The 12,740-nt window shown below is 36.2% G+C and overlaps 1 protein-coding gene and 1 long non-coding RNA gene across 2 annotated transcripts; both read left to right on the forward strand.

Annotated features, from left to right (window-relative positions):
• The first annotated feature begins 9,425 nt into the window (after nucleotides 1-9,425).
• On the forward strand, nucleotides 9,426-10,629 carry LOC130743538 (zinc finger BED domain-containing protein RICESLEEPER 2-like). The gene is made up of 2 exons (XM_057595785.1): nucleotides 9,426-9,895; nucleotides 10,038-10,629. The coding sequence occupies exons 1-2, from the start codon at nucleotides 9,426-9,428 to the stop codon at nucleotides 10,627-10,629; spliced, it is 1,062 nt and encodes a 353-aa protein (XP_057451768.1).
• Nucleotides 10,630-10,907: 278 nt separating this feature from the next.
• LOC130748788 (uncharacterized) lies at nucleotides 10,908-11,722 on the forward strand. The gene is made up of 4 exons (XR_009022772.1): nucleotides 10,908-10,994; nucleotides 11,081-11,157; nucleotides 11,238-11,298; nucleotides 11,407-11,722. It is a non-coding gene; the product is annotated as an uncharacterized LOC130748788 (long non-coding RNA).
• The last annotated feature ends 1,018 nt before the right edge of the window (nucleotides 11,723-12,740 follow it).

The following is a 12,740-nucleotide window of genomic DNA, read 5'->3' on the forward strand; positions in this document are numbered from 1 at the left end:
CTATTTATAGGAAAAATACGAACACTGTTTGAATAGTTCCGGTTATCGACAGGAACTGTTTGGTACTAACTACAGTGAAAAGTCAACTTTGCTACAGTAAAAAAGTCAACTTTTCTACAGTAAAAAGTACAATTATTGAGATGAAAATCAAAGGAGATCATCTTCACTGTCATCCAGGCTGTCTGGGACAAAATTGGCGTCAGATTCTGATTTAGAGGGTATCCGATGCTTTTCCTTTTTCTGCAAAGGGTCCTTTGAAGAAGATGCTTGATTGTCTTTTGAATTATTTTGTAGTATTTGAAGAGCAACTTGGAGGCTTTTCAATAAACCTACCTCTGAAGAGGCACCTGCGAGTGTTGTAGTGATGTGAGCCTTCTGGTTGAGCAGGAGGCAAGATTGAGGACTTGCATGATTCATATACTTCTGATTTGTTCTGAACCAAAGATCAATATTTTCTTTTGAAACCATTGAAGCATCAAAGGTTTTCCACCATTTGATTGAGGTTTGCTTGTGGAGCTCAGGAAGATTATTGGTTTTAATGAGGTACTGCCATGCAAAAATCCAAGACAGCGAAAAGATTGTATAAAAATTTAAACTAACCGGATAGTTGTTTAAATCTTTATTCTCCAGTACTTCGGAGGGAAAAATATCTTTTTTAGGTCCAAAGAAATCCCACCAAGAGTGGAACCAATTTGGAAAAGAGTAATTGGTGGCTTTCTTGAAATAGATAAGCCAGGAATGTTTGAGATTCTTATTTTGGAAGCCGAGGATGGTATTTTCCCAGGCTCTGACATAGTCCCAATAATTAAAACCTATTGGGTCAAAGTTCTTGGAGAATTTCTTGGTTTTGTTGGGATTGTTACCAAAGTCTGAAGGTTTAAGAACTCTCATGATTTGGAAAGTTGAATGGGTTATTAGGGATTCATCATTTTTATCCCTAAAGTGTTTGATTGCCACACTATCTGTATCTACAAGAATACACTCATAGAAGTTTTGGGTTTTGTTGTGGCTGATTGGTTCAAGGTGGCTTGATGCGGGAAAAACTTTTGAAGCTGTTTTATTGGCTACGAGCTCACCACTAGTTTGGTCCCAATACTCTGGTTCGATCAACATGACAAATTTGAAAATTGGTTTTTTGAGATATTCTTGTCTGGGAATGGTTGATTGGATTGGTTTGGGATTGGCTTGAATGACTTGAGATTTCTGGGTTTGGATTATTGTTTGGAGTGATGGTAGGTCTTGGTAACTATCATCATCAGCAATGCTAGCCCAAGTCTTTTTTGGAAGTGTGGCTAGACCTTGTTCTTGGAAGGCCTGAAGGGTTTGGATTGGGAAGGCATAGTCTTCCTTAGTTTGTTTGGATTGGGCAAAGTTTTGGGTGGATAACCCAGATTGGTTTAGGGTGGATGACCCATTTTGATGTAAAGAAATATTCTTACCTCTGGATTTGCTGCTTCCCCTTCCTCTGGAGGAAGAGGTTCTGGAGGCCATATTAGCTTCTTCCCTGTAGATATTCACGGGTGAGATAGTCAGGGAGAGAGTTTGCTGAGCCTTTGATATATTCTATGTCAAAATCAAAAACACTTAAAATAGCTTGCCATCTAGCAAAAATTTGTTTTGAAGCTAAATTTTTAACATCCTTTTGTAATATATCCTTGGCAAATTTACAATCTACGCGGACTAGAAACTTTTGATTTATCAAATCCGATTGAAATTTTGAGATGGATAAAACGATTGCTAAAACTTATTTTTTGACAGTAGAATAATTCTGCTGAGCAGGGTTCCACTGTTTTGAAGTAAAAGTAATAATTTGTTCTTTGTCTAAAATTCTTTGTTTCAAGATGCCTCCAAAGCCAATATCAGAAGCATCAGTTTCAACAATTTTAAAAGCTTGGGGATTGGGTAAATAAAGACAAGGAAGACTTTTGACTTGAGCCGTTATTTGTTTGACAACATTGGTATGAATATCCGACCATGGAGGAGGATCCTTCTTAAGTCTATCATGAAGGGGCTTTATGAGGTTGCTGATATGTGGACAGAAATCAGCAACGTAATTGAGGCAACCCAAAAACCTTTGTAATTGAGTTTTCTCAATAATTTGATCAGGGAATTTGTCTGTAAATTCAATGGCACGATTGATAGGAATTATAGTTCCTTGGTGGATATTGTGTCCAAGGAATCTGATTCTAGTTTGGAAGAGACTAATCTTTGATCTGGAAATAGCAAGACCATTTTTCTTGATAATAGAAATGAAAATGCTGATATGCTTGAAATGTTGATCAATGGATTGGGAGAAGACCAGAACATCATCAATGTAGACAATTGTGAATTTTGAATAAGGATTAAAAATATCATTCATGATCTTCTGAAATTCGGAAGGGGCGTTTTTTAATCCGAATGACATAACATTCCACTCATATTGTCCAAAAGGGACAGTAAAAGCGGTTTTATACCTATCTTCTTCTTTGATTTGAATTTGCCAAAATCCGGATTTCATGTCAAACTTAGAAAAGATTTTAGCATCATGTAGTCTTGCAAGAAGATCCTTTTTGTTAGGGATAGGGTACCTATTCCAACCGAGGGCTTGATTAAGAGGTTTGTAATTAATGACAAGTCTGGGAGTTCCTCTTTCTATTTCAGCTTGCTTGTTAACATAAAAAGCTGAACAAGACCATGGACTCTTACTTTTGCGGATTAATTTTTTGCTTAATAGATCATTGACTTCTTTTTGACAAAATTGAAGAAGTTCTTCGTTCATTTGGATTGGCCTAGCCTTGGTGGGAATTTTTCTATCATTGAAATCTTTTTCATAAGGGAGATCAACCATATGGCGTTTTCTCTCCCAAAAAGCGCTTGGTAAATCCGAACCAATGGAAGATTGGATACCTTGAAGAAGGTTTTCAATCTTAGCTTGGATCGAAGAATTTTGTAATTGGGTTTCAACGTTTTGAATGAAATCTCATCTTTGAGAAAATTAATCTGTCTTTCTTTATATGAGATGACATTTAAATTCTTGATAATCGGAGGTTTGGAGAATTTGAAAGTAATAGGTTGTCCTAGATGTTGGACAGTAATGCCATCTTTGGTTGTCATATAAGGGAAGAGTTTTTTTATGAAGGGTGTTCCAATAATTACCCTGCTACTTAGATTTTTGACAAGCAAGAAAGATGTCTCTATTTCAAGGTTTTCATTTTGAATGATAGCCGAAGAGATTTTATATCTGATAATAAGCTTAGAACCTTCAGCAGCACTGAGTTTTTCAGTAGTTTTTCAAAATATTTAGTGGGGACAAGTCCTTCTAAAATGCAGCTGGAATAAGCCCCAGTGTCAAAAAGAGCTGCAGTTTTAAAGCTAAAATCTCCTATGATAATTTTGACATCAATATAGAACTTTTGGATTGTAACAGTATTAATTATCTGCAAGAAATCTTCAATATCATTTTCAGGAGAATTGTTATCATCATCGTTAGGTAATTTAGATGTTGAAGGTTTGTGGTTTAAAGAATCATCTTCATACGATTTTTCTTCAATCCAATTAACTAAGATGAGTTGCTGACTAGCCTGTTGTTGCTTCAGACTTTTGACTTCAATTTTTAAGTTGTTGACCTCCGATTGGAGATCTTGGATGGTAACAGGCTTAATACTTGATCTCTCAAGCTTCTTAAAGGTTTCTCTAAGATTAAACTTATTGGTGGTGAGAGGACCCTTAGGAGGTTTGCTTTCTAAGGTAGATTTGAGCTTCTCAAGATATTTCCTTTTCTCTTCTGGCTCAGGAATGGCATTAATTGCTGTAAAGAGCATATCTTGCTCATTGGTTAGGACATTAATAGAAGAGGAAGATTGGGACCAATCATCATCCTGGATGTGATTAAGGTCTTCAAATTTGTCTGAATTAGGAGAATGTGATTCTTCCTCATCAGAAGATTGAAAAAGGAGATTGTTGAGTTTGTCTTCTAATTCAGGGTCAAGTTTAAGCTCAGAAATCTTTCCTTTGAGCCTACAATACTTACTATAATGACCAGGCTTGCCACAGTTATAGCAGGTAATGGTTTTATTGCGAGAATTGTTATTATTCGCATAAGGCTTTTCAACAGGTTGAGTAGTTTTAGAATTAGGTTTAGGCTTCCTATTGTTGTAGGTTTGTCTAGGTCTCCTTCTATGCTGAGGTTTGGGAGGATCATGCCTAGTTTTAGGTTTGTCTTTATTTTCACAACGAACTCCAAATCCAAATTGTTCACAGAAGGTTCCTAAATCCCTTCTATTTTGGGCTTTTTCTTTTGAGAGTTGCTCTTGGATTTTGTCATCTTGGCAAATTTTAAGAGCAACCTTTTGGATTATAGCTATAAGCTGACCATAACTTAAGGTTTGGTAAGGGATTTCTTCGCCTGGATGTTGACTCCTAAGTTTTTCCCTAACCTTGTCGCCTAAGGATTTGGGAAGACCTGCAAGGAACTTTTCTTTCCAGAAGGCTTGCTGACTGTCTTCTCTAGTGTAAACTCTAGTCAGGAAGGTGTCTTTATACCATCTAAAATCTCCTAGAGATTTACATTTAAGGTTGGATAATAAGTCGCCAGACCTATCTTTGATCAAGGAGGGGTCTCCTATGAAGTGTTGGGCTATAGTGAAGATGAGAGTATTGACAGCATCAGATGTATATTCTCCACCTTCTCCTCTGATGGGGTTATCCTCATCATCGTGTTTGATGGTTGTCAGAATTTGGAGTCTTTCATCGTCAGTGAGATAGTTATCCCACCATCCTTTGAGTTGACCGCAGAATCCTGCTACGAGGATTTCTACAATTAGGGTTTCTGGACAGTTGTTTGAAGTAGAGTATGCTGTAGCGACCATTGTCATATTTTGGAGGATTTTGGTGATCCCATATTCATTTTCACCGTCTATGTTCCATTCATAGATATTGTTGGCATTGAAGATCTTGAAATTAGAAGAATCCTTTTCTTCTAATAATAAATAAGGAGCAGTAGCCCTATTGTAATAGAGTTTGGTTCCTTTTCTCCAATTGTTTCCTGGATTGTGCATGACAGGACTGATTTTAGGTGAATCTTCAACAGATCCTGTTGAATTTACTTCTTCAATATATTACAATAGGAATAAGGGGTCTTCAAACCATCAGAGTATATACTACAATAATTTTCAGTTTTCAAATTAAATTCTATCAAATTTCTACCATTTTCGGAGTTTAAAGGGCACACAATTGGGTGAATTAGGAAAAACATTATGGGAAGCTCATAATATCTACTTGATAACCCATCGATTAGCCATCCAAACCCACTTTTTGGCGCTAAGCGGCATGTAAATTGGCCAAAAACCACCTTAATGGCGCTAAGTGTTACTTTCTTGTGCTAAGCACCAAGTTTGCTTCAAAAGTAAGTTTTATTCAATGGTCAAAATGTCGTTAAGCGCTATACTCTGTAAAAAATTCATTTTTTTGCCAAAAGCTTGGATTTCCTTTATTTTCTTTACGCTTCCATCCTACATCAAAATTAAATGATTAAACATGATTTCTACTCCTAAAACTAAGTATTTGACAAATTAATCACTTGGAGGTAAAAAAAAAACAAGAATATTTGAAGCTTATAGGCCATAAAAGTGCTTAAAATGATTTCCACTTATGCTAAAAGAATGACACTTATCACTTCCCTCCAACTAATATTTTGTTTACCTAAGAAAATGTCATAACTGTCCTCGAACAAGCATGGCTGAAATATTTCCAAAGCATCAAATGCAGGATTTAACAAAGATTTATTGAATGTTTTAAAACATAAAGATGACGCCTACAATATAATTGACACTGATACAAATATTTATCAAACATGAAGCTCAATAAGCATTCTAATCAAACACTATCAATCAAGGAATCACTTAATCTAACCAAGTGTATATACATCACTACATCACAAAAGTCAAAGTTGTTACATGTCTCTACATTCATCAAATTTGCATGCACAATTAAGAATAACTAAGGACTTTATAGGGTTGTAATGAGACAAGGCTTCGAAAAACTTGGATGTTCAGATATACAAAGAAGCTCAACAAGCCAAGAGAGAAATCACACTTTCATGATATACACTCGTACTTCTTGCTTAAACCAACACTTATACACCTTTTTTCAATTCAGCTCTACTCTTTCTTTTACATTCAGTCTCTTATTTATTATTTTTCTTCTTTTTTTGAAATATGTACAATGGGAACTTTTACCAAGTATGTACAAAGAGATTGCTGTGTAATGACAGATAATAGCCTTCTGCCCCTAACTTGCATACAACCTACACTAATAAATTCTCTCTTATTCTTTTATGTACAAGGTTATATTCAAGAAAAAATACAGAATTTTCAACTTTCAGGCACAAAAGGTGAAAATTTGATTTCAATTGATACATGTAGGCTATTTGGAAAATGCAACTAATAATAGCAAGAGACCCAAACAAAATCAAACATGTAATGAAGTAATGTTTTTTCAACTCACAATGTATAGGACCATACCCTCACATGTTAAAAAGTTTCAAATTTCCCTAATATTTAAGCAACTTTCATGTTATGCTTCAAGAATTCAAAGAGAACCATATGAAATCATATCAAGTAATGAAATCAAGGGGGGAAAAATACAATTTCAATAATGTAATCACTTACTTTTAAATCATATACAATAGGCTTAATATGCAATTTTCTCACTTCATCAAAGACAAAGAGTTAACTAAAAATCTATCCTAGAACTTGAAAAATAACCTTTGAAACACAACACGATATTATTCAGAAGTTATAAGAATCAAATTTTCCCAGTTTTTGCAGAAAACATCATAGAAAGACTTATACTTCATTTGGAAACCTTCGATACCATCAATTCCTTTGCATTAATATAAACACTAAATTGGACTTGTATGATTCTCAAACTCAGTATTTAAAAAAAAATTGAATGTTATTTAACGTCATTGCTTTCAAAGCTTTTGAACACACTCAGTTGATGTGGTTAAGTGCCTTGTGGTCTTATGTAAGAGTAAATATTATGACTAATTTTTAATGAGGGTATCCTTGCCGCAGAGCCTTGTATCTTCATCGTTGTCCGCCGCCGAACCTGCTATCTTCCCCTACCACGCCACCGAGGTCCATTCGGTGCAGGATGTATGTACCCTTCTCGTCTCTAAGGGGCAAACTCTTCATTGGGATTGGGGGAGAGCAGGTGTTTATTCGAGAAGGTCCCAGTGCACATTTTCATGCTGATTTGTGCATTATTCTTTTCTTGGTTAGTTAGATAGAATGATTTTGTGAGTTGGGCCAAATATGCATGGGTCCACGATTACATATCTTTGAAATTCAATGTTTTGGGTTCATGATACTTTTTTTAAGTCGATGATGAAATTGGTTCAACAATGTTTGCGCCAAAACTTACTAAAAGATTTACATTAAGGGCCCATTGTGCTGGTAGATTTATTTTCCTCGATTATAAAGTTAAATAAAAAAATTCAAAGTAAAATTATTTTCGCACATACATTTTTTTAAGTCAAAGGTTTGGGCAAAAAGCAAAGTTATTAAAACCGGGCCGATGATCAAACCGGTGAGGGTACTAGTTCAAGGTTTATTGGTTCAACCGTAATTGAATCGTGGTCCGACTAGTATTACCGCTATAAATTAAACAATATTTTTTAAAATAAATATATAATATATAATGTAGTAATATTGAACAGTAAAAGACAAAAAAGAGAATTACACTAAGCAATGTTTTATGATATATATATATATATATATCTTAACAACTATAAAAACTTAACGTCAAAGAAAAAACAACTTTTTGTTATAAGAAAAAAAAAACTTTTAAACCTTAAAGCCCTAGAAAGCAAATATTTTTTTTCGAAACCTAGAAAGCAAATAGATACAGCCGGAGTGGCAAGAATGAACGTAAATGAAACATGTCACTATGGTAGGGGGGGGGGGGGGATAACATGAATAAAGTGTCAAAAGTTGGGCAGTAATGGAAGCGTTATCTGACAGAATAGCTACTGAACAAAGACTAGGAAGAGAATCACCGCCAAAAGATACATTGGAAATGAACTTGGACCTGTGACGCTAAAACAAATTCTTTGATATATTTTTTCAATTTTTTTCTAATAAAATGCAATTTTAGATCTGTGTAAGAGTGCTCATATGGCGCTATACAGTTGAAGATTTGCATCGGTCAAATAGCTCTTTAGAGTCATTGGATCTAATAAGCGGGTCATGATGGGTTACCGGTTACATGTTCAACCTCTAAATTTGTTAACTTATGTTTTACAGTAAAGCCCCTTAGTTTGTGCGTCATCCTTTCTCCCTCAACCTTCTTCGACACTCTTAACCAGTAAAACACGCATTACAAAAAAAACGTTATTTAGTGGGGGTTATTTAGCGGAGGTTTTGATAACCCCGCAAATGTGGGTAATTTTTAATAGTTAAGGGGGGTTTTAATAACCCCCGCAAATGTTTTATTAATTAACCATCTCACTTAGGGATGGCAATGGGGCAAAAAAAAACCCGAACCCGCGGATAAAAATCCGTCACGGGTATAATAACCCGCGGGTTTGAAAAACGGATATTTTAAATATCCGTCCGAAAACGGGGCGGGGCGGATATCCGCGTACCCTACCCGTGGGTACCCGTTAAAGTAAAATTACATAAATGCCCTTACTATTTACTTAAGCCCAAATTAAAATTTTAGGGTTTCATTCATCTCCATTCACTCTTTCCCTCTCCTTCAGCCACCGTCAGCGCCGCACACCACCATCTCCTCCCGCCACCGTCAGCCCATCTCCGGCGACTGGTACACCACCACCGTCTGGTAAGAGAATTTGATGCCTCACGCAACCCATTGCTGCGTTTTTCTTCGTTATCTGTTGTTTTTCGAAAATACCCTTTACTTATGGTAGATATTGAATGATAGGTATACATAATGATCATGGCTATAATGTTCTGTTTCATACCGTTTCAAGTCTTTTTTTCTTGGGTTAGGAAGCTAACAAACTAAGAAAGTGGTATGGGATTGGTGCCACTCTATTTGTAAAATGGTTTTTTTCTAGCTGAAAGGCTCTCCTTATAGGTGAGTTTGATAAAATTATCGGCTGTTTATGGGATAATCCAGTGGAAAGGAAACATTCTTGCATTCCATCATAAAATAATTATATGCATGTGGATGATTTTGGAAGAGAATTCATTTGTCACTCTACTTGGAGAACTGTGGTTTTATGCATACAACTGATTGGCTTATTGGTTGTGTTTACATGATAGAATTGTGGTTATTTGATAGCATTTGCCTTATTGTTTAACCCATCAGCTCAATGTTGATGCATACTGTTTTGTTTAAAAGTAAACTGCATAATTGTTCACATTATATGATGATTTTTATATCTCTGATTATGCATACTGTTTTATTTTTTTTGTAGAATGTCTACGGAACAATCATTCAGTTCGACTATTCCATTGGGTGATGGCCAAGAAGGAGAAGAAGATTCGCCATATACTATGAGTGGTTCAGATTTTGGTGCAGTCCCTGAAACTGTTTTGGAAGAAGAAGTTACAATTGAAGTTGTGGGTGATAAAAGGAAGACAAGATCTGAAGTCTGGGGCCATTTTGAGCATAAAATAATTGATGGCAAGCAGAGAGCAATTTGTGTACATTGTGGAAAAAGTTTGTTAGGTGATCCAAAGCAAGGTACAACACACTTGCGCAATCACTTGAACAGGTGCAAGGAATATCAAAAAAAGTGTGGAGAGCAAAAACATTTCAAAACCGAGCAAAAGAAGAGTGAGGATGGTTCTTATGTGCTTAACCCTGAAAAAGCAAGACAAGCTCTTGCTAGAATGATCGTCGCCCACGAATATCCATTAGCTGTGGTTGACCAATCAAAACCAAGGCTACATGGCTGTGACTGCTCACTTCATTGATGACTCTTGGGTTCTTCAAAGTCGTCTAGTGAGGTAATGCCTAAAATTTGTCATCTTTTTACAAAGACTTGTTATCTTGTATGTGTTGTTAATGATTTTTATTGATATTAGGTTCATTCATGTGCGTGCTCCTCATAGTGGAAGAGCTCTTGGGGATGTCTTGATTCGGTGCTTGAAGGATTGGAGTTTGGATGGTAAGTTATCAACTTTAACCCTTGATAACTGTTCTGCGAATGATAAAATGATTGAATATATTTTGGATGATATTTCACATAGCAAACTCATCTTGGGGGGTCGCATTTTTCACATGCGATGTTGCGCTCACATCTTGAATTTAGTTGTAAAAGATGGGTTGTCTGTAATTTCTGGTGCCATTGAGAAGGTTAGAAAAAGTGTTAATTATTGGACATTAACACCTAAAAGAGAAGAGAAATTTGAAGATGCTTGTTTACAACTAAATTGTCCATTTAAGAAACCGGTTGTTGATTGCAAAACTCGGTGGAACTCTATCTTTTTAATGCTCCGAGTTGCAATTGAATACAAGGCTGTTTATGAGCGGTTGTCACAGAGAGAGAAAGAGTATGAAGACTCACCTAGTGAAGATGAGTGGAAAATGGCTGAAGAAATTTGTCTGAAGTTGGAATTGTTTTATGATGTAACCAACTTGTTTTCTGGTAGATCTTATCCCATGCATAAACCCTGAAGTGGAAGAAAAAAGTGTTGCTGGAATAGTGCCTTGGCAGTCAATATATAAAAGTCATCAAGTTGCGCAAAATGGGAGGGCCAAAGGAAAGCATAAGTCAGAATTAGATATGTATTTAGAAGAAGCGGTTTTGCCTTTTGAAGAACCTTTTGATATATTGGGTTGGTGGAAGCAAAATGGCTTAAAATACCCAAGTTTGCAAATGGCAGCAAGAGATTTCCTAGCAATTCCTATCTCCACTGTTGCTTCGGAGCCTACGTTTAGCACTAGTGGTAGATTTCTCACTCCACATCGCAGTAGATTGCGGCCAGATACTTTGGAATTAATGATTTGTTACCAAAACTGGCTATGGAGTAATTTGAAAGGTATTTAAGTGTATTACTTTAAGTTAATAAAAATTGATTTATTATTGCAACCCCTTTTTAATAAACTATTTGTTTTCCACTTTCAGGTTCTTCGCCATCAATGGATATGAGTAAAATGATGGAGTATTCCACCACAATATTGGAAGATATGGATGTTGACATTGTTAGTCTTATCTTCATACTTTCTCTTTGAATTTCATAATAATATTGCTTGGTTGGATTTTAATTTGTAAACTTCTGTAGGAGCCATGTGGTGAAAGTTAATGAAGATTGATCAATATTAGTGGAATGAGGGATGATGAAGGTAAGAGTGCCTAATTTGTATACATTTCCTACATGATTTGCTAGTTCAAAAATGAGTGCAAACCCTTGATTTTCACTTGAGTCTTGATGCACATTAACTTTTTTGGAGGCGCTGTCTGGTAGTGGTTGATTTTCTTACTGCAGAATTTTATCCGGAGCTATTGACCTATTTTGGGCACAACTGAAATTTATTTCCTCTGGATTACATTGTTTAATGGAAATCTTAATGTACCAGAGCGGTTTTTTGGGTAGTTGTTATCAGTTTGTGGATTCTTGGTATTGTAGACATGTTTTTAAATTGCTGCTACCATTTTGGTTTTGTAGACATGTTTTTAAATTGCTGCTACCATTTTGGTATTTGAGACTATTTTTCTTTTAGCCTACCAGTTGTGCTTTTCAGTGAGTAGTAAGACAATTATTTGGCATTTGAGAATATTTATAATCTTGGATTGTTTTGATGAACTTTCAAACTAATTGAAATTAATTCATATTTATTTGCTTCATCCACTCAATTAATGTTCAATTATATGGGTGTTATAAGATCTGAAATCAATTTAAATTTCCAACAAAAAAAGTTAATTTGCAGTAATTTAGGAAAATAAAAAATTGTAAACGGGTACCCGTTTGGCGCTTAACGGGTACCCGTGGGTATCCAAACCCGTTTAAGGCCCGTAAATGGGTACCCGTTTGACGCTTAACAGGTACGGATACGGGTCGACTACCCGCGGGTAGTGTTGCGGGTTCGGGTACGGGTTCGGATACCCGCCCCGTTGCCATCCCTCACTCTCGCACTCTCACTCTCAGAACTCGTTCTCAGTCTCGTTCTCGTTCAACCATGGAAGCTCACGATTTCAAGCGATTTCCATCGATTTGATCTCGTTTTGCACCTATTGATCTCGTTTTCCACCGATTTCCACCGATTGCAACTTGATTCCCACCGATTTCAACCTCCACAGATTTCAACCACCGCACGCCGTCGTAGCAACAGCCTCCTCCGCCGTCGGTATGACCTCATTTTCCACCGATTTGATCTCGTTTTTCACCTTTGCTTTTCTTTGCTTCAAAAGCTGACTAACCGTTTCTTCTTCTTCATTCGCAATTCTCTCTGCAATTTTCTCATGGATCCATCGCTCAGAGACTCAACAACCTCTACTCCGTCGTATGCTGCATTCTCTGGTACCGATTTTTTCTTAATTAACCTATTCAGATTTCTAAATTATGTTTTCATTAGTTGATTTGGTAAATTGGGTCTGGTTTGGTCTTCAAAATGCTGGTTTGCAAGTCAGATTAAGTGGGTAGTTGTTACTGGTTTGAGGAGTTTGTTCATCTTGGGTTTGTTGCTCTCGTGTGTTTGCCAATTGTTATCTGGTTCTTTCTTTTTGCCAAAACAGTAAGATGAACAGATTTTTAGTAATGTTAGGTTAGTCAATAATGCCCTTGAAG

Source organism: Lotus japonicus, chromosome 3 (genome assembly GCF_012489685.1).
Source record: "Lotus japonicus ecotype B-129 chromosome 3, LjGifu_v1.2".
Lineage (NCBI taxonomy): Eukaryota > Viridiplantae > Streptophyta > Magnoliopsida > Fabales > Fabaceae > Lotus > Lotus japonicus.

Coding starts and splice junctions, on each gene's coding strand:
- LOC130743538 (XM_057595785.1), top strand. CDS start 9,426: ATGTCTACGGAACAATCATTCAGTTCGACTATTCCATTGGGTGATGGC. Junction 9,896..10,037: donor GTTGACCAATCAAAACCAAG/GCTACATGGCTG, acceptor TATTGATATTAG/GTTCATTCATGTGCGTGCTC.